Source organism: Perissodus microlepis, chromosome 15 (assembly GCF_051167445.1).
Source record: "Perissodus microlepis isolate ML-2025 ecotype Zambia chromosome 15, ASM5116744v1, whole genome shotgun sequence".
Lineage (NCBI taxonomy): Eukaryota > Metazoa > Chordata > Actinopteri > Cichliformes > Cichlidae > Perissodus > Perissodus microlepis.
In genome coordinates, this window is record NC_140475.1 from 15,027,761 (window position 1) to 15,055,639 (window position 27,879).

Genomic DNA, 27,879 nt, shown 5'->3' on the forward strand with positions numbered 1-27,879 from the left:
TTGTGATTTGTAAAATCCTGAAATAATATAACAAGGAAACTGTTGTAGCTGCTTGCAATCTACCTTGTTCAAACTACTAATGCTCTGTCCAGTGGCTCATGTCCTAGCTGCACTCTTATGAGTGGGCACATAAGAAAAAGGTTCACAGAAGCACCACTTAATTTACTGAACAGTGGGTACGAACAGGCAAAAGGCCCCTTAATTTGAAATTTGAGTTCATGCGGCGAGAAACAGAACAAGCATCAGGTACATGTACAAATGGCTTCATTTAATTAACGCATTTCACAAACAGTAACTTATGAGACAAATGTACAGGAATTATTTTGCCATTTTATTTTTTTTTCCTCACATTATTGCTTTACAGTAAAATGCATTGGTTGGATATGTCCAGTATAGCAAGACAATACATTCATATAAGTTATACAGATGTCCTCAGTAATGTTTTGTAACTAACTTTACATTAAATATATTTGTAATCATTATTACTCTTGACAAACAACTCCCACGTCACATTGAGCTCACAGTGCATCAGGTCGCATTCAGTCAAATACACACAAGTCGTCTCAGTCTGTTAAATGGGTGCCTGAAAGTTTGTGCACTTATTTCCCCCGCCCCCACACAGGATTTCCATACAATCTGGATTTTCACAGAGCTACAACAAATATGGCCTCTGAAGTCTACTTTCATCCCCCCCCCCCCCACTTCTTCCATTTAAAAAAAAAAAAAAATTAAATAAATAAAAAATAGATCAGAAAATTAATGAGAATGTACACTGTGTCCAACAAACAGATGAGCAGTGTTTAACCCTGGTGCGCCCTTGCCCACTTAAGTGGGCAAAGACCACAGCAACTATACACAGAAAAAAAATAAAATAAAATTCCGAATCAACTCAAGTACAGTACAAATATGCCTTCTTCAAAGAAAGCATAAAAAAATATAAATTAAAAGAAAACAGCGGCTATGTATATATGTACAGAGTTGCCACTAAAAGTGTTGGGAGGGTCAGAGGATTGTTGTACAAGGGTAGGTGATTGGCGGACTCTCTGTGTGGTCACCTCCAGCTGATCCACAGTCATTGAACCCTGACAGACTAGCAGCTTTTGGGGTGGGTCTGACTTTTTATTTTTTAAATTCTTTTTTTAAGAGAAAAAAAATCCTTTAAAGCCTGCTCTCACTCTGGAATTTAAGGGGGGGGGGGGGGAACTGAGAAAAGCCATTCATGCCACTATCCCATGTTTGCTGCTGCCCGACCTCCTCGAGCCAGGGTTGGCGTAGAGTTAATGCGAGTGGAGAAAGACGACAAAAGATTGTGTGTAAGAGGAGACACCAGACTACCCACAAAGCCACTGCTCCAGACACTTTCATCCTTTGCACCGAGTTCCTCTGCTGTCACAAACACACTTGTGAGCTCACACATCAAGTACTAGTAGACAAACTGACATCACATCTTCAAGGTTCCCCCCTCCATCCTTATATGGCATTCTTGCAGGGGGGAGGGGGTCCTTCTGTCACAAATTCTTTACATTGAGATTGCATATACAAGTGCCTGCTGCCAACAATGGGGCAGAGGGATATTTTCAACACTTAACACTCTCCACGAACATAGTTTTTAAGTCTCTGCACCTCACTTGCGGACTCCTCACAGGCATTTTTGCATGATGTCAAAATGTCTGGATTGCAGTGTGGCTCGTAGCTGCCGTTTTTTGTAAAAGTGGGCAGGGCGGCATCCGTTGATATGCCCAGAGGCCCTCAGCCTTTCGCTGTGCTGTGGAGGAGCTGCTTTAGATGTCCCAGCATGCACTGCAGACAGGTGTGCTCATGTTGTTAACGAGGTCCCGGTCTGTTTTAGAGTCCGGTGTGCGAAATGTATCGTGGGCCCGCACACACGCACACAGTCACACGGACACTTATACACTGAAAATACACACGCACATAAGGAAGCACTAGTTGATTCAGAATGAGAGGACGGCTGTTAAAGTGCAGTATCTACATGTAACTCAAAATCAAGAGACCATCACCATCTCCACCTCTGTGTTTCCCTGATAACTGACAGCTGTGGTTGCCCCCCTCTGCCCTGGGTAGAGGAGCTGCAGTAGTCCCTACTGGCCAGAAGGTGATATAGCAGACAGTGTTGAAAACCATCTGGTTTCTTTGCATTTTTTGTTTGGTTTTTTTTTTTGGAACAAATATCTTCATGCGGATGCAGTCTCAAAATGAGAACGCCACCTGATGAGAAAGATCAGATGTGGAGCCAGTCGTCCGTTTGTCTTTCTGAACTTGTGCGGAGGGAAAAGTGGAATGACACATTGCTAAACGAAAATAAAGCTGGAGTGGAGTCGCCACTGCCAGCCAGTACCTCTGAGTGGTCAAATCTCCTTACAGCAGAAAGCAACAAAAAGCATTTCCATGTGCTATTTGTTTCAGTGAAAAACAGGCAATGTCCAATATTTGCAACAAGCTCTCTTCCGTATTTCATACTAGACAAAACCTTGTTTTGAAAAAAAATACAAAAAAAGTGTTTACAAATTTACATTGTGCAGTGCTGCATATGCATAACACCTCTCACAGTCATCGGATCTGGACTGTGATACAACTTGACACAAAGTGTCCAGACAAAAAGGTCTTTTTTTTAAGAAAACAAAGATTTGATCAAGCAGAAGAGGGTTGGGAGTTGCACATGGCAAGTGAGTGAAGTGTAGCACTAACTGTAGCTGCTCCCTCATGCCAAAGGCCATGCCAGGAGAGTCAGGTCCAAGCTGGAGGAGGGGAGCTGCCAAGGACAAGACCCTCCTCCAGAAAGCTGAAGAGCGAGTGAGTCTTTGGGTTCTTGGGTAATTGGTAAATCTTTAAGGAATTACTTTAAGGAAAGCTCTCTGTGAGGGTTTAGATTGGGATCAAGGTTTGTGGTTTGTTAATTTTTTTTTTTTTGTTTTTCCTCGACAGACTCTTTTGGTTTGTGGAAAGGCTTTGGAAATGGTGTGTGAATCTCTACAACGTGAACATTGAAAACACACCAACAATTAACAGGGGCACTTATGATTTCTGGAGGTCCCCAACATCTAAAGGCATGCTAGATGGGTAGAAAGATAGCAGGCGCACAGAGGAACTAAATACTTTACTGCAGTAACAGGCAATGCCCCAAATAACGGGCATTAAGGACCGGCACTGTGTGACAAGGAGACAAATTTGAGACGTACAACGGCATCCATTCTTACAGCTTACTGCCTCGTAAGTAAATTAGATTCATATTTGGGACAAAAGAATTACAAAGAAGAGTGCAAAGGAGGAGGAGAACAGTCTGCTGATAGGGCCGTGTTATTGTAGAAAAGAAAACTGAGGGTTGCTATGGGAGCCTTGAGGTTTTGGTATTCGAGGCATGCTGCTGTGCTCTACTCCTCCATACACATGGGAAGGTTGACAAAAGTGAAGACGTTGTATTCTATCATGATAGAGAAGCAGAGGAAAACGGCATACAGGACGAGGACGTACACGCCCAGCTTTAAATCCAGCCGCCACTTGTTCAAGTGGATCCCCAGCACCTGTGCGCACACACACAAATCAAAAGGCTTGTTACTGAATCCTGAGCATGAGAAAAAGAATCATTTCAAAATCCGTTTCTACCAGATAAAATGAAATAAAAACGAAATTTTTCATTTATGTAGCGGCATTATCTGTTTAGACAAAACCAATTAAGCAAGTTTCACCGACAGAAAGTTGTATTTTTTTGCTGGCACTACAGTAAAGAAACAATCTACACCGTCTACACCTGATCAGTGTTTAAAGTTCACCATTAAGCAAATAGAGCTCTAGTTTCCACTCTTTCCTTTGTTTACTCACTGCAACGATTTCCACTCATGATTATGTATTTGTTTACATGTGCATGCTGACGATTACTAATATAAAATGTGCTAAAGTGGAAAAAGACACACACGCACCAACAGCCAGAACTCTGCTCTGCACAATCAAGTGATACGGCTACAGAAAATCTATATGGGGGGGACCACGCACACATTTTGTAATAACTACAGTTTGTAGAAGTAATATTTGTTTACCACTGACTGTGTGGGGACTCATGTATATTTGATGTCACACTGTGAAATTTATGAATGTGTCTGACTGGAGCTCAGAATTTTCAAAGGATATCACATTTCAGCTTATTGCCAAATGCGGCACAAGGTTATCACATTGTAGAATTCTAAATATTGAATGAACCAATTATTACAGAACAGAGAGAACACTAACCGAAGTGTGATCTTAATTCTGTAATATTACTTCAGTTTTATTTAAAACATGTACAGCAATTAACTATATCATCTTTCTAGAAGAGAGCAGCGTGTGAACACAACATGTAAGCATTTTATTCTCACCGTGAGGGCCACAGAGCCCAGGAGAAGCACCACCGAGTAAAGCAGCCCCCGACTGTTAATCATCACCTGAAACACAAAGAAGACTCATGTGCACGATTCACCTGGATTTTGGTGGTTTCATCTATTTAATAGAACAGAAACGATCAAGTACAAACTCTTGTAGAGCAAACTAGCCTCTCACCACTGATCCATAGCTAACGCACATGGTCTGCATCGCCCAGGGAACACCAAGTCCCACTAGAATATCAAAGACATTACTGCCAATGGTATTGGACACTGCCATGTCTCCCAAACCTGCAAGAAAAGAGACCAAACAAAGTTGTTTAAAAACTTAAGTTTTCTCTTCTAGACTTTTGGGTAAAATAAAAATTCTTCACTTCCAACAATTCTGCTGTTCTGTAGCTTCTGGTATTCACAAGGGCCCTAACCTTATTCAGCAGTGACGCATGCCTGCAGAGTAACGTCTATAAACAGCGCTGTACTATTTCCTCTTGTTCTTGTGATCTTGAGTACTTCTCCACTTGGAAAAAAAAAAAAAAACCTTGTGTCTATGTACATAAAAGACAACTGACAGCTTTGAACATATACTGCACTAGTTCCTATATCTAGCTATCTAAAAAAAATTTACAAAAAAAAAGCAGTATTTCCAGCTTTGCATTTCTAAATCCACGCCTGTATGCATGCAACACATACAGCTTCCATCTGTGGGTTTCATACAATTCTACATGTAAATAGATTACATCCTTTTTAAAAGAAAGGGGGGACATATTAAACATCAATGTAAAAACTAAATGTTAAAGATGTTATATTTACACAAGTGTCAATTCTCTATCTGAGCAGCATGTTTTTTAAAAAGTTGAGAAGGGCAACAGCACTGAAAAAGTTGCTCACAGGGTTGTGTTTGAGGAAACCCCAAAATAAATCAGAGGCAGGACTGGGCCCTTAAGTGCAGATGGGGATGGATTCATCATTGTGACCGAATGCAAGGGCAAATATTTCAATTTAACAATGACATTTCACAACAACAAAAAATGCAAAGAATTTAGAGCTTTCTTCAAACCCAATTTAAAAAAAAAACAAACAAACAAAAAAAACTTATTGACAATCCAGGAACCCTGATGCTTTCTCTGAGAGGTGAGATGAGGTCATGTAGCACGGTGGTTTTGATGCATGTTGCTAGCATACGCTTATTCAAATTTTCTTTATGTTCAATATACTGTCATGGTAAAAAGTCCTCTTTAGGTCTTAAAATTAGGTAAAAGCAACCAACATAATGCACAGTCATTTTTAACAAAAACAAATGAAGAAGCAGAATTCTTTACAGCATTGCTTCAGTTCATTGAGGTTTCCAGGCATTCAGAGTTGAACAGCATTTCAATAAGGCTGATGTCTAGAAAGTCATTTTTGTAGATTTGTGATCACTTTGTTACATAATTCACTGTACACTGTTCCACAGACTGCCTCATATTCGACTCTACAATCATTTGGGCACCTTGTAGTAATCAAGTTGAACATATACTGCTCTGTATACCAGAGGACTGTTCTACAAAGCAATTTCAAAAAATACTCAGGCAATCTTTCCATTATCCTCATAGCCAAACTTGGGGTAAGTTCATCAAGATAAGTTGTCATGGTTACAGGGTTTTCACTGTACATTCACATGAGGGGTGGCAACATCAATTACAATTATGGTTAAGTGTAATGCAGGCAGAGCAGCTGCTTTTAGGATTGGAAAAGAGCCCTTATATGAATAAACTTGAGCCCATTTAAAAAACACAGAAGAGGTGAAAATACCTTGCCGAGCCACGATGAGACTAGCTATGCAGTCTGGGACGCTGGTTCCTGCTGCCAAGAAAGTAATGCCCATGATAACATCAGGAATTCCCAAAGTGTAGCCGATTATGGTCACCTGAAAGTATACGTGGGAGGTAGTGCTCAACAAATAGCAACACAAAGCAAGACAAAAGATAAATGTTCTTTTGATGAAAAATATGTTGAACCATAGTATGAATCTTCACAGTCCGTTCAACATTGTTAGGAATGATTTCAGTTGATTTCTGTTGCTTATATGGTAGCTAGAGACATGGCAAGAACAGTTAAGCAAACACTACTGGTTAGATTAACTTTTAGCCTTTGTAAAATATACATACATAAAAAAATATCAGCTCCCCAAATGAAATCAGAGCATCATCTTGTATCTAGGTTCCTTGGATTGCAAGTGTTAGATTGCTGCTGACCAAGCTAGCAACAAGCCATTCAAAGCTAGCATGTAAAGGCAGTCCAAGACATTTTTAGGTTAACTTGTGCATTTCAGTCTTTGTACTTGTTCAGTTTGGTCTTTTAAAATATAAATTACATGGGTAAAATGCAACTCCGAGATCCTCTCTTTTCAAATACAATTTAAAACGCCTTTATTCTCATAGCATAGTTGTGTTGTATTAAAAAGGGGTGACAGCAGTCTTATCCAAATGGAAACCTTTCGAAATTATGAATTGCAGGCTACTAAATGCCTCAGCTTACTTTAAAACTTTAATTAACCTTATTTGCTTTTGTAGGTGCCTTCGTGTTTGCAATTTATGCTGCTGTGGTTCATCATATTTCATTTGGACTGGATTTGGAGAATGTTTTGGGCTCGAGATCTTGCATTTGTCCAAGTTTTGAAGATTCCTCATATGTGTGATATTCCACTCTCCACCATTTCACCCCATGATGGGGGCTTAAATTTCTTTGAGAAGAGAGTGCCTGAGCTTCTTTGATGACTTAGCTGCTTTTCTGCAGTCTAATGTCTTGTGTTAGTGTCATGGTTTTACATCTGCGTGACACACACAATGACAGTAAAGGCAGTTCTGATTCTGAATTTGCACAAGCAGAAAGCCAAATAAGTTACCTTGTATGCTTTACTTTATTACAACCTTTGGCTAAACCCCTGGTTTCTGGTTTATTTTCATATTTGTATGATTGAATCATCATCATTGCAGCAGACGCTCTTATAGCCCAGAAAATGTTTGCTTACAATGATGTACACCTGAAACCATATTCAGGTGGCAGAAAACATTTACATAATAAACCTTCATGATAAATTGCTGTCAGTTATTTGAAGACCTGAAAGACTGTTTTATTTTCCCACAGCAATAGAAATTCCACTTTCAATTACATAAAACCGTTTACACCAATTTTCACTTTTCTGCTTTCATATTTAACAGTTTGGGTTTTTTTTTTTTTTTTTTTTTAAATCAAATTAGTTCAGCAGCAGTCAAGCAAAATTAAAATGTTTCACTTTGTGCTTTGCAAATTCCTGATTTAAATGACTAATGCTACTGTATGATCTTTGGCATACAAATATTACACTCACCATCCAGACCATAAAATAGGAGAAGACTGCAATCCAGACAGTAGACAGGATGAAAGAGAGCATGAAGTATTTCTCCCAGCGAGGCTTGGCACAGTTTGGGACCGTAAAGAACAGCAGCAGGAGCAGAGGCCACGAGATCAGCCACTTAAACTTACTGCCTATACCCCCTGCAGTGAAACAACAGCAAGAGATCAAGATTGTCAATTTATTTTGGCCAGGCTTCATTTATAAAAAAATAAAATTATTAGCTTTAGCATCACATGACAACAAAAACAAATCAGTTCCATTTAATGTTTTTTTTTTCCTGGCCTTTTTTCAAATGTTTACACCTTTCGGTGAATTCTGTCATTTTTTGCTTTGACCTTTAAATTATTTGTGGTATACTTAGAAATACACATCACTTACAGCGTTATATGAAGACTGTGTTACATGTACAGCCTAAACAGTCTGCAACTGCGAATTATTCAGCTTAAGGTCACACTGAAAATAACTAAACTGTAGCTCCATTTGTATTCGGTTCCTCTTTGGTTTTACTAGTGAACATAAACATGTTGCCTCATCTGTCATTTACCACAAACACAGAGCATCAAGCTTCATTTCTTTTTTAAATGAAGCTCTCATACTGACAGAGCACTCTATTTTGAGGAAAAAGATTTCAGTGTGCCTTAAAGCACCAAAACCTTTACTCTTCCATGTCATTTATAATCTAACAAGATGCAACACCAATTCCACCCACTTAGATTCGTCTGTTTCATGATAAATCAGGATAATCAGATTCAGTCTTTTCACATGAGCAGACACTGACTGATAAAAGGGCAGCCCTGCTTAGAGATGTCAAAGAGGATAATCATTAGTTGGTATACAAGAACCTACAGCCCAATTTAAGCAAGGACATCAATAACTGCCGAAGCAGAAATAAATTCTTAAGCAGATTGAGCAGCGCCATCCAACTAAGCATTCCTCTAAGCACTAACAGCACCTCTAGTTTTTAAAAATCTATACCTACAGGAGGCTGCATAGCAAGTTTTGAAATATGATTGGCATGTCCGTATGTCCCCAATTACACACGTTCATCAAGGAAATACATCAAGCACGTACTCGGAATACGAAAAGGTGAGATGGTGTCATTTTCCTCCACCTCGCTGGGTTTGTCCTCTGGCACGTTTCCATTCTCGATTTCAACCTTCCCGTCGATCACTTGTGTCTCCACACCATTGGCAGCTTGCACCAACTTCTGGCGCTTTCAAAAGAAACAAACTAAGTCAAAGAGCACATGAGCGAACATGCTACTACTTCTGCTTTTAAAATGGATTTTGTTCCTCTAGTTGTACAATGAAATTATGTAAGTGTATGATGACATAAAACTTTTCAGGGCTTCTTAGAAACACAAAGCTGAAAATAGTTCCCACCTTTAACCTGTAAAAGGCAGCTAAATCTAGTTACTGGAGCACCAACGGCCAGCTGTACCTCTGTAATGATGAGGCGACTGGCCATGCGCAGGCGGGTCTTGGGTCCAAAATGGCTGGTCACCATGACACGGAGGCCAGCCTCTGGGAACCTGAACTTTGAAGGGCTTGCATTCATGATCTCATCCACCATCACCACAGAGCCACGGCTGTAAGCTTTGCTAGGCTTGACTAAAGGGGTAGAAGCACACATTACAGCAATAAATACAAGACACAAACCAATAATGGTCCAAACCATTACAGCATATTAAAAAAAAAAAAAAAAAAAAAAAAAAAAAAAAACACATCTGCTATATAAATTTGTAGTCTCGAGCGCTATAGACTTCCAAGCGAAAATAAAGCATTACTGAGAGCTAAGCTGCCATTTAATTAGTGTCAAACAGAGCTGCACTAGACCATATTATTATTCTACCACTCCCCAATCAGTGTGAAGGAAGTTAGATGTCAAATATATCAAGTAAAACCATCCCAAGATGAGGAATACCTTGCATCTACAAATCTGGATGTCTTCCTTTTCGAAAAATCCATCATTTCTTTCAAGCCATCTTTTTCTGTTTTTCTGTTGGTGCCTTTATGTCACCTGCTCTCTCAGTGACAGGGTAAGTGCTTCTCTGAATCCAATTGTAAGGTAACATTGTTGGTTTGGAGCACCAGGATGCCAATCTTAGCACATACAGTTCAGTTCAATTCGCTTCAATTGGGTAGATTTTAAGAAAATGCCAAATTTGACATTTCTCAGACAATTCAACTCAACTTTTTAGATTATCCAATCATATTTAAGTGGATTTACAGAGATAAAAGTTTTATATAAAAATGTGAAACTACAATAAAGCTATATAGAAACTGATCTCAAGTTGGTGATTTACTGACGCCTCAGTCAGACACACCTAGAGACCAGTTGGTGCCCTCCTGGCTACCCCTGTTTGCCATGGAAACAAAATGTGTACTCCAAGGCAAACTACCTAGCAAAACAAAAATAAGAATTTTAGTGTTTTTGAGAGTTTAATTTTTTATTTATTTATTTATTTTTTTTTAACTTGTTTTGATTCAGATTCTTGCATCACCACTTAGGAATGATGAATCCTATCAGCATTCCTCTTTCCTACATTAGTTTTTGCACATTATATTTCTTGGAGATATAAATGGATGGAAAAAATGTAAAACTACCACTAAGAATGTGTGTTGCGCATGCTAGAAAAGCAAGGGCCCATTACAAACATTTCTCCATAAATGCTCGTAGTACAAAAATATGAATTTTCTGCCTTTCCTGGACTTCAATCTCAAAGTTACTTGGTAGAAGAGGAATGTTTGTGGAGAAAAGGAGGTATTCAAAAACCCTTTGATTCCCAAGTGTTTCGTGCTTCTGGAATATTGACAGGAGAGTTTTACACAGCAACTGGGTTGGTTAAAATAAGAGTACTGTGTGCAGTTCATATGATTTCTGGATGCTGAACTTCAAATAGCTCTCCCATATTGTCTTGTAAAATAAAATCTTTTAAATATTTAAAACTAGCAACCAAGACTGATTTCAAAGGGTGCATCTTTGAACATGTAACCGCAGGAACCTTTGACTCAACTCGAGCTGTAATTTGGCTGACACGTTAAACAGTCAGTCCGCTTCAGACTTCAACTCGGCCTGCTTTATTGGCACCCAGCAAATCCACATTTGGTCTTTGCACGCAATTAGTACTAAGATTCAGTGTGTGGGGAATTAAAAGTTCTACAGTCCACTTATTAGTTTTACTCGGCCTTAATTTGACTTATTATACATGCAAGAATGCACATAAATTAAATGTGTAAACAGAGCTGGCATAAACATTTCCTCTTGTGAAATTCATTACCACTTCAGGAGCGAGTGGGTCTACACCCCAGAGATCAGCAGAAGAAAAGTAGTATGCAAGCAGAAAGAACTGGCACACAGCAGCACAACACTGTTGACAACAAGCAAGAAAAAGTTTAGTAAGGCTAAACAGACAGGCATGTTAGCACTAATGCAGCCAAAGTAGGAAAGGTTAGGTCTCTCAGAAGGGTTACACGTCTAATTAAAAACCTCTGAGAGTTCAAAAAGAAGGAAGAAGTGGAGGACTGTGGCTATAAAGTACTGTAGCATGACACCAACGGTATTATTTAAAAGTCTAATTTTTCTCCCAGAATAACCTTGAGACCTAAAACAACATGTTGTGTGACATTAAACTAATCTGAAAAGATTTTTTTTGAACTTTATTATGTTGTTGCCCTTTTAAAACCTCATTTTGTGCCTGTTAAAAAGCTACACTTGGTTATCACCCAAAGGAGAACTGAGAAAATGAGTTTTGGGGGGTTTTTTTTGGACATGACAAATCGTCTCTTGTGAAGTTTGCTTGTTGTGCTTCTGAAGAATTATTAATAGAAATAGTTGACATTTTGTGAAATGTATTTTTGATTCCACTCATGTCTATAAGCCAAATAAACTCACCACCCACTGGTGTACACCTTGCTAGTCAGAGTTGCTTCATTTTTTTGACCGTATATCCTTGATATGAATCTTCATTCCGCCGCATCCCAAAGGGCCTGAGATCTGGTGACCGTGGAAGCCATTTGAGTACAGTGAACACACGTTCAAGAGAGCAGTTCGAGATGGCGTGAGTTTTGTGACATGGTGCGGTATCCTGATGTAAGCAGTCACCAGGAGATGGGTACATTGGTCATAAGGGGATAGACATTGTCAGCTACACTACTGAAGCAGGCTGTGACATTTAACATTCTTCTGCAAACCCTGGTTTTAATGAGCGGTTATTTGAGTTGCAGTTCCCTTTCTATCAGCTCAAAGCAGTCTGGCGATTCTCCTCCGACTTCTGACACCCAAAAAGCATTTTAATCACTGGATATTAGCTTTTCCAGTCTCTGTAAAACCAGTGAGGGGAAAATCCTTTCTTCACCATTCTGATGCTCGGTTTGATCGTCTTGACCGTGTGTACACACATAAACGCATCAATTTGCTGCTATGTGACTGTGATTAAATATTTGCATTAACAAGCAGCTGAACAGGCGTTAATAATGAAGTGGAAGGTGAGTGAATGTAGGTACAGCTGGGATAGCCTACTGTTTTACAAAAACAAAGAGGGCAGATGGCTATGTGACCACTGGCTAGCAGTTTTAGTTTGTAGGCTATAGCTTCACATTCTTATGAGTGGTATTGATCCACCAAGTTGTAAATGAGTTCATTTCACAACATGTTTAACTACTGTTCTAGGCATATTTTTAAAAGAACAAAAGCAGAAGCTGAAGCATTTCAGGTTAGTTAGCCAAAAGGAAGCAAAGATCAAAGCCACAGCCCTTTTATAACAGGAGGAAATACCCACATTCTTCCATAGGATTAACCACGTTGTTGCCTTTTCAACATACAGTCTCATTTAGCAGAGACTAGTCATGGGGACGCAGCCTGTCTGATTAACCTTACCTGGAAGTAAAGGCGATGACGGGTCGTCATCCCAAACATAGCCATAACTAGTATTACCGTCCTCCATCTCACTGCTGGCTGCCGCGTTGCCATTTGCCACATTTTTGTTTGACTTTCCCATGAAAAACTTCTGCATGCTGGAGTTGAATCTAGTAAAAAGATTAAACATAATCAGAGATAGTGCAGGAGAGAAAAAAAAGTCACAAGATTTATATGCAAATGAGTTTATCAGCTTTAGATGAAAGGCACCAATTTGTTTGAAATATAGCACGTATTAATTAACCGGAATAATCCTCTTATTTCTCCTATACAATTTACAACTCAGGTGGCTCACTTTCTAATAAATATCAGCGCATTACATTATACATAATGAGCTGCTCTGCATTGGCGGAAGAGAGAAAGAAAATATCCCCAGAAGGCATTAACAAGCTTTTCAGCCTCAGACTCTCAGCAGGACCATTTGAGTGCCATTACATAAAAATGGATCAAAAAACAACACCGCTGCCTTTGAACATAATTTGCGTAGAGGTTACACTGGCAACATTACAAGAGCTACTCTAGCCCCTCGGCATCTTTGGAAACATTAAAAATTAAAATTGTTTGTGATTATAGGCTGCAGTTTGCAAGAGAAGATCCAAGGCTATCATTTTTGTTTTTCAATTTTTAAATTGTGTTTTCTGTGTTGCCTTTTTCCCTCTCAAATGAACTCTGAGTCTGAGGACAGACTACCTGAGGACATCAATAAAAAGCCCTTCTAGTTAAACACGACATGTTCGGGGCAAGACATTTTCTCAAACATTCAACAGGTAAAAAGAGGCTTTGTGCATATAATTACAAGCTGATGCACATACTTCATATGTGTAATATACCATAGTGCATAACTACTGAATAACTTTTAAACATAATCTTAGCTTTCAAGGACAAGTTAGAGTAACACATACATGACTAATTACATCTAATTTACCAAATCCTTATAAATGTTAAAGTATTTAGTGATTTATTATTCTTACATTTTATGCACCTAACTTCTCCGTGCTGTCATTTAGCAGCATGCGTGCCACTTGCTTGTGAAAAATCACAGCCGTGCACTACAAGGTCACCTCAGTGCACAGACTGTGCTATATAAAACCCACTTTATTCCATTTCAACTGGAATAACATGACAGCATATCCTAGAGTAAGCACTTCTTTCCTCCAAATGAGAAAGAAAAGGAGTGATCTGGTTAAGCCTGTGCTCTTAGCCACTGCAGAGAGGGGGGGGGGAGGGGGGGGGGGGGAGAGAGATTAAACTCTTATGGCAGCAAGAGAGCAGACTGCTGCTGAGTGTAACACAGATTACCAGCTGGACAGAGAAAGCAGCAGAGGACAACCTGGTTGGCATTATTCACTTTGGTCTGGAAAGACAAAAATTGAGTGCAATGAACTCCAAAATCTGAAATGCCTATGATCCTTTTCCTTTTCTCAAGACAGCATCCTATAAATAAAGCTAAAATTTAGACACATTAACACTGTTAATTGTAATTTGAGCAAGTTTTCCTCCACAAAGCTCCCGTGTTGAATGAGCTTGTAACACTAGTCAGACAATACGAGTAGCTGGAAATCCGCTGCTCATTTGTGCGCGCACGGTTGGTTATGCAGGTGTTAGTGCATAAGAGCGTGAAGCAGAATGCGTTATCATGATTCCAGCCTGATTCAACAAAAGCAGCTGTAAGAAGAATTTGCAAGACTCACTTCATGACGAGGATGTATCCTGCATACATGAGCACCAGCACCAAACTCTCCCACCTGACGGAGAGACAGGATGAGGAATAAAATTAAAATGGCTCGACTTGTATATAAGAAGTTAAATAGGAATTCAGTAGGCTATACGTTTTAGCTTATAAAGCTTCGAGGTATTACATGACTGTAATACAGCGGCCCCTCCCACTTGCTTTTCAAACCTGCCCTATGAGGGGAAGCTAATCAAAAGAAAGATGTCTTAAAGAAAAGCAAATAATGGGTGTACTGAGGAGCTACACCAGGGACGTCAAACTCATTTTACAGCATCACACATACAGCGCACTTTGATCCCTAGACCAGTAAAAATCCCATCAAGTTTAGATGCACATTGAATCCCAGCGATATCTCAAAATAAGGAATAGAAATGCAATTTCAACATGATAAAGACATGCTGCTCTACTTTAATGAGAAAAAAAAATGTTAAAGCCACTACAACTTTCTGGACTTTAATCATAAGAAATAAATGTGCAAAATTATGGGGGGGGGATGAATGCAATAACAGCAATAAGACAGTATGAAGCAGAAAATTTTTAATTCACAAAAAAAAAAAAAAAAAAAAAAAAAAAAAGGTGTAATATGAAAGACTGTGGGCGAGGTTTTCATGAATAAGACAACCTGAAAATCTATGAAAATACAATTAAAAGTCCAAACTGTACGCTCTCCTTCACCTTTACCAGTAGGCCGGACTGGACTGAAGTGGGACGATTCCGGCCCCTGGGCCTCATGTTTGACATCCTTTGTCTACACCAGGGGTGTCCAATCCCAGTCCTCGAGAGCTACCGTCCTGCAGGTTTTAGATGCATCCTTGTTTTGACACACCTGAATCAAATGAATGGCTTGTTATCAGGCCTTTGCCAAACTTGATGGCATGCTGAAGAGGTAATCAAACCATTAGGGATGCATCTAAAAACTGCAGGACAGTAGCTCTCGAGGACTAGGATTGGGCACCCCTGGTCTACACCAACCACCAATGTATAACAGCAAAGGATTGTTGCAAACTGAATCAAGCAAAGCTGTCCTAACTGAAAAGAACTGAAAAGTTGGAAAACTTTAAACAATCTCACTATAAATATGGTTAAATGCACAGCTTACCAAACTATCTTCTCATCATAGATGAACTGAAAAATAAAAAAAAAAAAATATTTTTGATTACAGCACAGTCATGGCAAGTATTCATTAATAAACACATGCAATAACTTACTGCAATCAGAGCCACAACAGACAGGATGTAATAGAAGGAATCCCTGAAAACAGCCCACCAGGTCAGCATCACCACCTAAGAATTCACAGAAAGTATCTTTTGAGTTACAGTTAACATATTTGCAGAACACTTTCTGATTACACCTGCAGTTTAGTTCTCCACTTTCACTAAAACCTGTTCTAAGAAAACTGAAGCAGATGGCTTCGTTTCCCCTCAAATGCAACACATGTGATGCTCTGCAGTCTATAAATAAACAGAACGATACAGTCACAGCAGTAAGTCCCTCCTCTCTCTCGCACACACCTGTCCAGCAAAGATCCCGCAGACACCAATGATGCATAGGATGTTGAAGACCGCTGAGCCAACGATGGTCCCCACCCCCACATCACCGTGGGTGATGAAGACACCTGCACACAAGGAGGCAGCCAGTCAGAATTAGTGGTGACACCGACCATCTGGGAACGTCTGAGTGGGTGCACATACTGCTTGTATGTATGCATGTGTACCGATGACAGATGCAAAAAGCTCTGGTGCAGAACTGCCAGCTGCCATGAAGGTGGCTCCTGCGACATCTTCACTTAGATCTAGTTTCTGCAGGAATTAAGCAAAGATGATTCGTTTTACATACACCATAAAAGTGTAACTTGGGAAGAGAGGATGACAACCACCACGTACCTCACAGATCTTCTCCAGCGATGTCACAAAGTATTCATCACATGTTATAGCAAGCGCCAGAAACATGTAAAGAGCCTGGAGACGGGGGGGGAACAAGTTACATTTGTAGAATGGTTATGTGACAAGGGGCAAGGATATAGTAAATAAAGTGTGCATGGGCTTAATGGATATATCCTTACATCTGCAGAAAATAGCTGGGTTAATAAAGCACCAGCTGCTAAAAGACAGCTGAAGGGAAAACTGCTTTAAATTTTAATATCAAATCAGCTAAAAAAAATTTAAAAAAAAAAAAAAAAAAAAAAAAGCTTTTTTACCTTACACAAAAAATAAAAAAGAAATTAAAAAAAATGTACAGGATCTGAATATTCCCCACCACCATTCCTAACAGGCGGCTGGATGATGTATAAATTATAGATCATGTGTGACATCATCAGGGCCTGGCAGCTCTGACAGGCGTGCTCTGCTCTATGCTATCCACAGGGGGCAGTGCAGGACTGCAGTGTGAGCAGACCCTTCACACATTTACTTCTCAGCAGTAAAGTCAGAATAGACAATATTAGTTACATTTAAATATGTAAATTGAAGCTCAGGACAATTAAAGAGGTTATGAGTGTATTGTCTTGACTGCAACTCAAATCAGTTTTGAAATATCACTTTTAATCAAATATGCTCAGACATTGAGAAATCCAGCAGTGATAATGACAGAAGCAATAAGACCGTATGAGCTGCTCTCCATATGTAAAATATCCCATTTCTTTGTACTAAGGAAAGCTTAAGCAGGAAGTCCAGTTTATACACTGATGCTCAAAGCAGCCCTCCATCATTATATCTTTAAATCCAAGTACATAAAAAGTTCAAAAGACACCCTAATCAGAGCATAGTCCTCTTATTAAATGTAAAATAAAATAAACAAACAAAAAACCCACTTCAGAATTCCTGTGACCCAAATTTTAAATTTCACTTCACAGACTCCAGTCCTGGCTGTGTGCATTCACAAGTGCATAATAACGAGCAACTCTTAAACTGTCTTTATGCAAAGTCAGAGACGACATGACTCACTGAAGGCAAAACTTTTTAATATAGAATAATAAATAAAATACATTAAAACGCACATGCATTCTTATGAATGATGTCAATGTTAAAGCTTGGACCAAAAATACAGCACTGGCATATTTATGAAGCTTTCCATGCACACTCCTGAGTAGGGACACTTTTATGACATACAGAACCATAAAATGAAATGACTGCTCCAGAATCTTACTGTGTGCATTCGACACATTCAATAGACAGTTTGACATATTAAAAGGCTGACCTATTAATGTAAATTGCCTTTTAGATTGTTTACCAAATTATAAACCCTAACAGGAAACAATCTTATTACAATTGGACACAATTCAAGGGTACTTTGCAACTTTTGCAAATCCTCCAAGATAGTCCAACTGCAAGGATTGTTCAGATCTTTCAGTGTTGAACTAAAAAAAAAAAAAAAGTTATTTGACTAAAGTGCCCTTCTATGTCACATTTTGGATTATTATCAGTTTTTGCAACCATCATTTGCAGTTTAAGTATTTGTTATTTTTCTGCTTGCACTAACTGTACAAACAGTAAAGAGACACTGGAAAAAGACTGATTTGGCATTATAGTAGAGCAAAAATGTGACACCTGTTTTACGCTTAAAATAAATAAAGTTTATCATGTTATTCCCTTATCCCCTTTGTTCTGAGTATATATTAAACTTTTTCTGAGTTTGAATTTAAAGATATTTGCAGAGAAATGGGTGCATACTTATTTTAAATAACATGCACTTGAGCTAAAGAAAAGCACCTCTGATCAGTTTAAAATCTGGCAAATCAAACATGCCACCATAATCTCCCTCTTAACTTTCAGGCTTTGAAAGATGAAAACAGTAGTCGGCTATGTGAAAAGCCTCCAAATCTTCCTACAACCAAATGAGTCACCGACTGGAGACTTGTTATGCAGGTGCAGATTCTTTTAAAAAAGTAGTCTTACCGCCACAATGTGCAGCAGAATGGCTCCACTCTTCCGTTCATCATTGGTGAAAAAGTCGTCGGGGAACTCGTGTATTGCTGAGAACAGAAGAATTGTCACAATCACCACACATCAGCAGCTTGACTGTGAGGCACACATCACTGTCCTATCTTCAGATGGCTCACACTACACTACGACCATGTTATTCTTTTTCTTCCTTCCCTTTCCCCTTGGCTACCTAATACCGAAATGTGTCTTCCATGTTTAAAACTGGGCAGCTTTCGAGACTTTGTGCAAATGAAATAGTTTCTGATCACCAGCATCCCAGAACAGCTTTTTTAAGGAACAGGAATAGCTCAGGCACAGGAATAGTTCAGGCACAGGAATAGTTCAAAACACCTTCAATATCACATCACTAAGGAACCAATTATTTCATACCTACTCAAGGGGGGTGGTCTCAATCATCACGTCCTCTTATGATGTGAAAAGCTCGGGCTATAATAAGAGGCTGAAGTCATACAGAATTAAAGCAAGCAGGCAGAAAACACTCCCATGCTGAGGACTCGTCATTCATCATCCAGAACTCCAGCTGGCCCACAGTGTGATCACGATACGAGCATAAGGCTCAGATAGGGGAGCACGGCCACTCCACGGTGCACCTGGCTGAAAACAGAAGCTAGCCATCTCCCTGACAAGAACAGCATCTGTGGGGGGGAACGGCCTCTGTCCGACCCATCCCTGCTGGACCTGAGCTGCAGGTTCACATCTCAGCTTGCAACAAGCCTGCTGTATTCCAAGTGTAATACTTACAAAACTAGGGCATTCCCTAAACTCTGTATACTGCAGGTGGGAGGCTAGACTGAGTTGGAGCAGTGCTTGGAGTAGATGCTAACACATTGATGTAGAGCAAGGGTAATATTTACATATTTTTATCCTATTAAGTTGAATACATTAGCAAGCTAAATACTTAATTCAGTAATTAGCACAGTACAGGTGAGACTGACAGTGGCACTGTATGACAAAGCCACCGAAATTGATCTTGAGAAGGAAATTAACAGACTTTAAGTGTTATTTAAGGGACATCAATGCTGTTGAAAACAGGGTTTTGCCCCATTCATGGTTCTCTGCCAGTGCTGTGAGCACTTAAGCCCTACACACCCGCTGTTCAAACGTTTTGTTTGTGAGGGACAGCCAGTCAGAAGAGGGTTGGGCTAAAGGCTCATTATGAGGAAAGAATGGGAAATCTTGAACTGTGAATCAAGCTAAGCTACTCCAGTAGAGTCCAGGAATTTAAGAAAAACAAAAAGGAAGTGGAAAGTAGTGTGATATAGGCCAAAATTAAAACAAAACAAGTAAATGTACAAAATTTTTGAAGCGATTATTTTGTAACAGTTGATACATTTCACTGTGGAAGTGAACACTAGTGAAACTAGGGAGTGTATGAGAACATGGAGGCCATCATTTGGATCCTTTGATTTTTTTTTGCTGTGAAATTCAGTCAATCTGCATAAAAGTGGTGCTTCAACTTACAGACCATCCCTACAACCCTAGAATTGGGAAAACATCTGATTGGGTTAGAGCAATGATTACTGCAGTAATCATTGCTCTATCCTTCAGTAATCCAAATAAACAGTTATTGTTAAAATAAAACACTACAATCCAAGCCTGCAGAACAACGCCGTGTAGAGCAGAAAATAAGGACAAAATTCGGGCTCCTGTCACATATGGAGTCGTGAAGTGGAACAGTGCTCACCTGAGACTTGTCAATGCATCTGTCCCAATCTCACAGACATCTTTTTGCAATGATATTTTATTGTGTGCACATGTGACTGAGTTAGCATTTGAAACCGTGCACAGGGAAAATCAAATGCTGTGCAAGACCTCTTAATCAACTGCGTGCTTCCTTCTTTTCATTTAATTACATCACATGACTGGTAATGTTGGTTCATTATGCATCGGTGTGTCGTACAATAGCTCGCTTTAGTTGCAAAATGAAGAGAAAAAAAAAAAAAAAAAGAGGCATGGCCCAAATAAATTACTTGCAAATTAATCAAACCTCAATTTGTAGATTTTTAATGTGGATAAATGCACCTGATTAGATTAGTATACATGATAATAAAAAGCTGATTAACCTAGAGTGTAATATAGACTATAACATGATGTATAATGAAAAGCCTAAGGTGGCATTGAATTCCAACAGTGGCATTGACTATGTCAGGAAGCTTTAGCTCATTTCATTTCTGACAGCTTTATATGGCATATGAAGTGTACCGGAAAGCTGGCTGCCTCGAGTAAAGGTGCAATCAATTACAGGATTTGTCAGCTGTGCCTCAGAGGTGATTGAAAACAAACTTATGCCTTATGGCTACAAACATCATTCTAGCTGCTGAAGGTTACCCATTAAGCTTCTGAAAAACATGGAAAGGTGTGAATTTCCTGCTCTCCCAGTCCTTCCATGTTCAGTTGAAACAGTCAATAATTAAGTAGTTATTTGGTGACACTGTGTGTCCTAAATATGAAATCAGCTCTGGCACGGAGAGCGTTTACAAAAATTTAAAATAAAAATGGAGGTGTCTAAAAGGGTGCTGGCACAGTGACCGCAGAGATGACAGGTAGGCAGGGGTCACCTCTCAGTCCCCGTAAACATTTGAGCAGACAGCGTCTGCAGGGTTCGTCTACGTCTCCTCACAGCAGAGGTCAAACAGGATGCAAACATGCTTCCGTAGCCAGTTCCCATATAAGGCCAGAACAGGATGTACACACAAGAGTGGGACAATGCACACACTGCTTTAGTGATCCTTCTCAAATGAGGTCCAAAAATAGAATGATAAATATGTACCACAGCTAAAGCAAGTGGGTTTTTGTGTCTGTTTGTTTTTGTTTTTAAATATATGTATACAGAAAATGAGGAAACAGCTTGGGGTGATGGATTACTAAAGTGTACCGCAAATATAGAATGTTTACCTCCAGATCAAATTTAATGATTTTAATCAAAGAATCAGTCGATGTTTGCAGCTTACAGCTTCACCGTTTAAAAACAATTTTAATTATTCTTGATTTACTTCACTTCATCCATTTAAAAAAAAATAAATAAATAAATAAAAAAAACAGTTACACTTCTATCTTCAATTGCTCATTTTGTACATCCAAGAATCCAAATCCACGAGATGTTTACAACATAAGACAAAATCAAAGTTGCAGAGCTTCTTGTGTTTGCGCTTTTGGAACATTTCATATCATCATCTTTGTTTTAGTCTTTTCCTTACACTTTCATTCACTTGTGTCTTAACTTATAAGCCATGATCAATTACCAAGTTGATTGTTTGTGGAATAAACTACAAAAATATTATTAAGAAAGAAAAATGTTCAGTCCACTGAATGATATTCCCACACACGTATTCCCATATAAATTCAGTTCTGTGCTTTGGGTCAGGGTAACTTTTCTTTTTTAAATGAATGTAGTCACAAGGTTATCATCTTCCAGAAATTTGGCCATTTTTAGCTGCAGATATACAAATGTTATTCTATGGAAAATGTAGGTTGGTTTGTGGTTAGTTGCTCATAAATAATATAAGTACTGAGTGCCTTGTGTCAAACACTTTCATCTGCTGCTTTCTGACAGTAACAAAATGTTATATTTACATTGTGTATATATATAATATAGACCCAGCTGCCTTCACATCTGGATCGTTGGAGAAAATACTCAAGCAGCTGGAGGGCGTCAGCAACCTGCAGCAGACAACTGAACCCAGCATCACCAGTTCTCTCAGTCACGTCTTTAGCACCGTCCTGCAGCACAGCATGAAGAGTTTTTTTGTTTGTTTTCTTTTTGGAAATGCACCACATCTGAAGCCATCAAACAGACCTGATGAGGCATAGCAGCATGCAAACCTCCAAACAGCTCTGCATGTGGTCCCACGTGAGACACTGGGCAAGCACTGCTGGTCTAAACATCCGCTGAGGACTGAAATGCTCTTCAACAAGCTGCTCATATGCCTTCTTAAAAAAATAAATAAATAAAATAAAATAAAATATGATGCTGCTGTGTTGTATGGGGTCTGATGTGGCTGACAGCAAGGAAATTCATACTTGGGTTCCAGTGCTCTGAGAACTGCTAGTCTTCGAGAGCAATTTCCTTCGTAAGTGCTGTTGTCTTTTTTTTTTTTCTTTTTTTATATATAAACGCAGAATGGATCATCGCTGTACATTTTCTCTCACTTCCCCAGTGTTTGCTGCAAAGCTGATGTTGGTTTAAGGAGCCATTTTCACTCCTGCACAGAGCATAGACGGCTGGCTGCATCACATTTGTCATCTTTGCCTAGCCTAACATACATTACCAAACTGCTCACTCAGTGTACAACTAATGAGGTTAACATTACGTTGCCCTAAAGTGGTATCGGTGTATTTGCACATGAGAAGGTCAGCGCATCTCTAAACATAATGTTCAGCCCTCCCCTCATCAAAATTTCAGTACAGCCCTGCTTTTATTCAAACAAGTTTAGCCTTGGTTGCATTGTGAACCAGATAAATCCAAGACTATGGTTTATTCACAGTCTACAGTTTCAAGATGTGCAATATAGCAAACCTCCCCTTCATAGAATCTGTTTTTTTTAATGCACTAAAGCCAGAATGTGGTAGAAACTCATGCATTTCTGCAATTACTATTCCATAATCTGGTAATATTCCAGATATCATGGTGCTGTTACATAACACAGCTCAGTATTGGGTGCCTTCTGTTGTCCCAGAGAGATGATTGACAGGATAGTGCAGAGAGCAGGCCAGTTTTCACCCAACACTCCTGGACACAAAAACACCCCATTACAGATGCAAGACTGACAAGGAGCCCTGTAAAGGTCTGTTTTATAATCCTATCAATAGCCCTACTTCTGAAAAACAAAATGCTATTAAATGCGATACAACCGAATTCAAATATAACGCGTGCAAGATGTTTTGGCAGAGTGCCTGGTGAGACCTTCTGTCATTGCTCGCGTACTGACCCACGGACCAGCCAGGTCATTAGCTGACTACAACTGACACGAGAGCGCAGAAGTCAAGAGACTCTTCAGAGGAGAGAGATTCCTCTGGGCCATTATTAACCCATTAGATAATTAGCTTGCTCCAGCAGACATGACTCAGCTGACAGCTCAGTCCTGTAAACATGACAACATCATCACAGGGACGACCTATGGGAGAAGTCTCCAGGTCACACAGCAACAATAAGTTATCAAAATTGAAGCTGCTTGTTTGTCCAGAACACACATGCCCCGATTATCCTTGTTAGGTTAGTATCTTCTCAGGCTGAAACGCCACATGTTGAAGCACTCTCACTCTCGTTTGTGTGAGAGCTTGACACATGCAATTTTCACCCGCATGAGCATACTCGCATACCTATTACACTTCTGCTTTAAACATGAATTCCCCCAAGCCTTTAATAATCAAATTGTTGGTGCAGCAGATTCACAGAGTCCTGCTTTGACAACTTAAAGGGGACACCAATATAGAACACATGCATTTAGTTGGGAAAATGCATTTAGTTGGAGAGGGAGGTCAGATGTGTTTGAATTGCATGGTACTAAAGACTGGTCTGTGCAGGTGCTCGTGCCTCTCCTCTGCGTTGCGTTGTTTGCTGGCAAGCGAGAACCAAAGTGAGGTCAGTTTCCATTATGCACAGTGGCATAATCCCCGCTTGTGTAATTCCCTTTTAAAAAGCCTCCTTCTGGTGTTTCCCAGGAGTTGACGAACCAGCAATCCAACATGGACGGGCCTTTACTCACTGGCAGCTTCACCCATCATGCTCCCGCCAAATTTCCTGCCTCTGAATTGTTGTGCCAGCAGGAGAACTCAGATTCTTCTCACTAGCAAACGTTTACACTAAAAGGGAAGGCTGCAGCTTTTACACTGTGACGCTGCTACTTCTTAGCAATATAGATTCAGTCACAGCTCCCCCTCACCAACCCCTGCTTTTCATCCCTAGCGTGAAACATGTGTGGCCAGTGTCCATGAGCAGATTAGTGCCATATCTAAAATAACTATAATCCAACCCATTTTGAACCTTTTTCTTTGTTGTTCACTTCTACTTTTGTGCTGCCATCTGCTTCTACCAGGACAATCACGCCACTCAAGAGGGAGTTCTCAATAAAGGGCATTAGGAGCATGTTTATTAAAGCCAAATTATTACTCCTAGACAAAGGAGCTTGCAAAGAAAAGCGTCTGGACTTCTTTAAGTTACTTGAAGACGTTTCACCTCTCATCCGAGAAGCTTCTTCAGTTCTAAGGTCAAATGGTGGAGAGTCCCAGATATAAACCTAGTGGGAGTATCCCCCCACAGAGGGACAAAAGGACCCCCTGATGATCCTCTAATCGCCTGAGCCAAGGTGTGAAAGCGGGTGTGGGTCCCAATCAGCCAGAGTTTCGGGTGTGTTCATTGTGAAACCTGGCCCCACCTTATCATGCGAATTCCTGAGGTCAGATGGCCCAGGATGTGAGTGGGCGTTAAGGCGTCTGGGAAGGGATCTCAAAACTGGATTATAGATGGCAGAGAGTTGGTGTCGTAAACCCCCGCCTCTGTTCAAAGATGGTCGCTCACAGTGGAGATAGATTACTCCTAGACAACATCAGCTATGCTTTTCTGCTCCCTCTCCCATTTTGTGCGCTCTAAAGTTGGCATAAGCACTCGGAAACGGGATACAGATGAGTGTATAACCCAATTCTTTTTCTCCCACCACCAAGTCAACCGTAAGCCATTTTTCAGGCAACACATTACTGATCACGTTTCTTATAACAGCCTGAAAGAGCTCATAAAACATTTAAATCCTGAAATAAACCAGTCATTTATTTCTTCATACGTGGGTGAGAAATAAGAGTGCATTTGTTTCATTTGTCATGGGACAGCTACAGGAAATACTCAAGATCTGCATGTGATAGCTGGAAGATTATTCACATGTTGTTTCAGAAACTGAGTCATTTGGTTCTTTGTGGCTTGGAAGGATGCTTTTTAATCAAGAATGGACCCAGAAAGCAGTTTGGACAGCACCTTGTATTTGCCTGGAGTTATTATTGAACGCCTAATAAAACAAGCACTTGTGCTGCCTTAGCAGCACTTGGGACAATCAAAAACAGCATTAGCACCCTGTGAAGCACAGTGATCACAGAATTAATGAGGAAAAGGCAAAGACCAAAAATGGCAGAGAGAGAGTAATCCAAGCAGCCCACCAACAGACATTTAAGTGAACAGAGTATAAAAGCAGAAGCCTCCAGAAATAATAATAAAAGTACCAGTCCTGGCTCCAGTACAAGCACTGGTCCAGTGCTGGAGGAGCAGCCCTGAAAAGCAGTATGAGATGTTGGAATGTTTTCGTTTAAGAAAATTAACACTATTGACCTGAAATTTTGCACAAATCCTATTAAGGCGGCAAATCTGAGATTGTCAGGTAAGATGCATGTGATGGTGTAATGTGGACTGATCCAAGTTAATTGTTGTCAATCCCCTTAATTTAAAACATTACAGGTTTATCTTTAAAAAAAAAAAAAAAAAAAAAAAAAACATTTACCATTTGCTTGTATTTCTCCATTTTTTTTGTACTGAATGTATACTATATAGTATATATAGCATGCATAGTGAAAAGTGGGTGACCCTTTTAGAATCATCTATACGAGCGCAGGTTTCTCTTAAAGTTTGAGAGTTCATGTCAACATTAAATAATTATCACACTAGTTACAGTGAAAATTGGATAATGAATGTGAAACTCTCAACAAACCCTAATTGGAGTCATAAGGGGAGGAAACCTGGACTGCAATCAGTGAGACAAGACTTCAAGTGTGGGTTAGAGCTACACTGACAGACATTTGAGCTTGCTTACATAAAGCTTATGCTCTGATCAAGACAAATTATATGCATCAAGCTGGAATGAGTTACAAAGGAATCCCAAGAATCTTGATACTCATCAGGACACAAAACACTGTCTATAAATGGAGAGTTTAGTAGGAAGAAATGAATGGCGTTTGTCACCACCTCTGAGCTTGCAGTCATCCATACAAATGTCATAGTGCAAGGTTGCATGGGCACCACAGAGCATCTTGATTCATGTGGAACAGGGTTGAACTGCTCGGGATGAGCTTGCAGCCTAAGAACCTTCTGAAATTTGATGCCAGAGTGCACCAAATGCTCAGCTTTGTGTAAAGTCTGTCCGTGCTACAGTTAGGACCACACTGCCCACAACATCGGAGCAACCTGTCAGCCAGGGTGGTCTGAAGTTTAGCAGCTATGACAGGATTATTCATGAGACAAAGACTCAAGAACAAAGAGTCATATGATCAGCTTACACTAACGAGGCAGAACACTGGTGGGAAAATAGGGAGGACTCCAGCCGATGAGAAATGTGTGGAATGTCAAATCCAGTCAGGTGCCTCCAGTGTTGAAGTCATTGGAAAAACAAAAAAGGCAAAAGAAAGACTTCCAACATTATTTAGCACTTTTAACCACAGCAAACTGTCTGGTATTGTGACTGGTGCAAAAACGTTTGTTTACATCTAAAAATTGCAGGTTGCAACACTAATGATTTGAATAATCTCTGAGGGATTCTGCCTGCTGTGACCGGTAATGAAGTAATAGCCTGTTAGCTCTGACTGGATCACTTGTGATGCAGTAGAGTAAAGAGCGTACATCACACTTGAAATTACTTCCAAATTGTCTATGCCCTAGTGTCACAAACTCTGTGTATCAAATACACAAAACAAAGACAAAAGCCAGTATGTAGCAAAGCAATTACTTTTAAGGCTTTAAAATCCAACAACTGCATTTCCAGACATTTGAGAGTTTAGCAATGGAAAGCGCAGCTAGTCCCCAAATCCTGCCTAGCCAGTTAATCACAGCTCCGTAAGTGTATATATGCAACAAATGGCCAAAATGGACCAAACCTTTGCAACCCTGGCGGTCTTTGATGGCTCCCCTCTTCCCACTGACTCATTCAGAATCACAGAGCGCTCATGTGAGTCAGTGTTTGGGAAGAGCAAACTAGTCAGGACTGAGGCAATTCAAATGACATGGAAATAAACAAATGCACCATTTCGTGACATTGCCATCACTGTTTATGTACCGTTTAAAAATCAATAACTTCGTGGTAAAAAACAGTAAATCTTTTTTTGCAGCACGATGCAGATCTCAGCAGAGAGTCAGCATATACTCCAGTGCATCTAAAGAGAGTGCTGCTTCCTTTAAGTATACCTAGGATGCTGTAAGCTAATCAATACCCGACGCTTTTAATAGCCCTTTTGTTGCTTATTACTGCGCAAGTGATCTAAACCACATCCGAATACAAACCCAGCAGAGATGTGAATTAAAAGCAGAAAATCAGCTGAGAAATACCACAACTCCCAGATGTCTTCATACTAATCTATTGATATATTAGGTGCTGTAAAGCCCATTTACTACATCTTCTGAGCTGCAACAGAACTATCAGCCTCAACGATGTAAATGTTTAACTTCAACAGAATTTGCAGTTCCACCGTTTGAATAAAGACTCGCTTGTCAAGATCTCACTGTGTTCATAAATGAAGCCAAACAATATAACTGGCAAAAGAAAAAGGAAAAAAAGTAGTGTTATCTTGTTATTA

General features: G+C 39.8%; 1 protein-coding gene across 2 annotated transcripts in view; it reads right to left on the minus strand.

Moving 5' to 3' along the window:
• Positions 1-247: 247 nt before the first annotated feature.
• Positions 248-27,879, minus strand: part of slc24a4b (solute carrier family 24 member 4b) — a 35,413-nt gene continuing 7,781 nt past the window's right edge. The window contains exons 3-17 of one of the 2 annotated variants that reach the window (XM_084952712.1): positions 18,289-18,365; positions 16,279-16,353; positions 16,110-16,194; positions 15,907-16,010; positions 15,604-15,678; positions 15,495-15,520; positions 14,355-14,408; positions 12,682-12,773; positions 9,187-9,356; positions 8,818-8,953; positions 7,720-7,886; positions 6,162-6,276; positions 4,549-4,661; positions 4,368-4,433; positions 248-3,539 (exon numbers count right to left, since the gene is read on the minus strand). In XM_084952712.1, the coding sequence (XP_084808838.1) occupies positions 3,390-3,539; positions 4,368-4,433; positions 4,549-4,661; positions 6,162-6,276; positions 7,720-7,886; positions 8,818-8,953; positions 9,187-9,356; positions 12,682-12,773; positions 14,355-14,408; positions 15,495-15,520; positions 15,604-15,678; positions 15,907-16,010; positions 16,110-16,194; positions 16,279-16,353; positions 18,289-18,365 (1,505 nt within the window). In that variant the 3' untranslated portion in view covers positions 248-3,389. Of the gene's footprint in view, positions 3,540-4,367; positions 4,434-4,548; positions 4,662-6,161; positions 6,277-7,719; positions 7,887-8,817; positions 8,960-9,186; positions 9,357-12,681; positions 12,774-14,354; positions 14,409-15,494; positions 15,521-15,603; positions 15,679-15,906; positions 16,011-16,109; positions 16,195-16,278; positions 16,354-18,288; positions 18,366-27,879 lie in introns of both variants that reach the window. The other variant, XM_084952711.1, reaches the window with a different exon arrangement.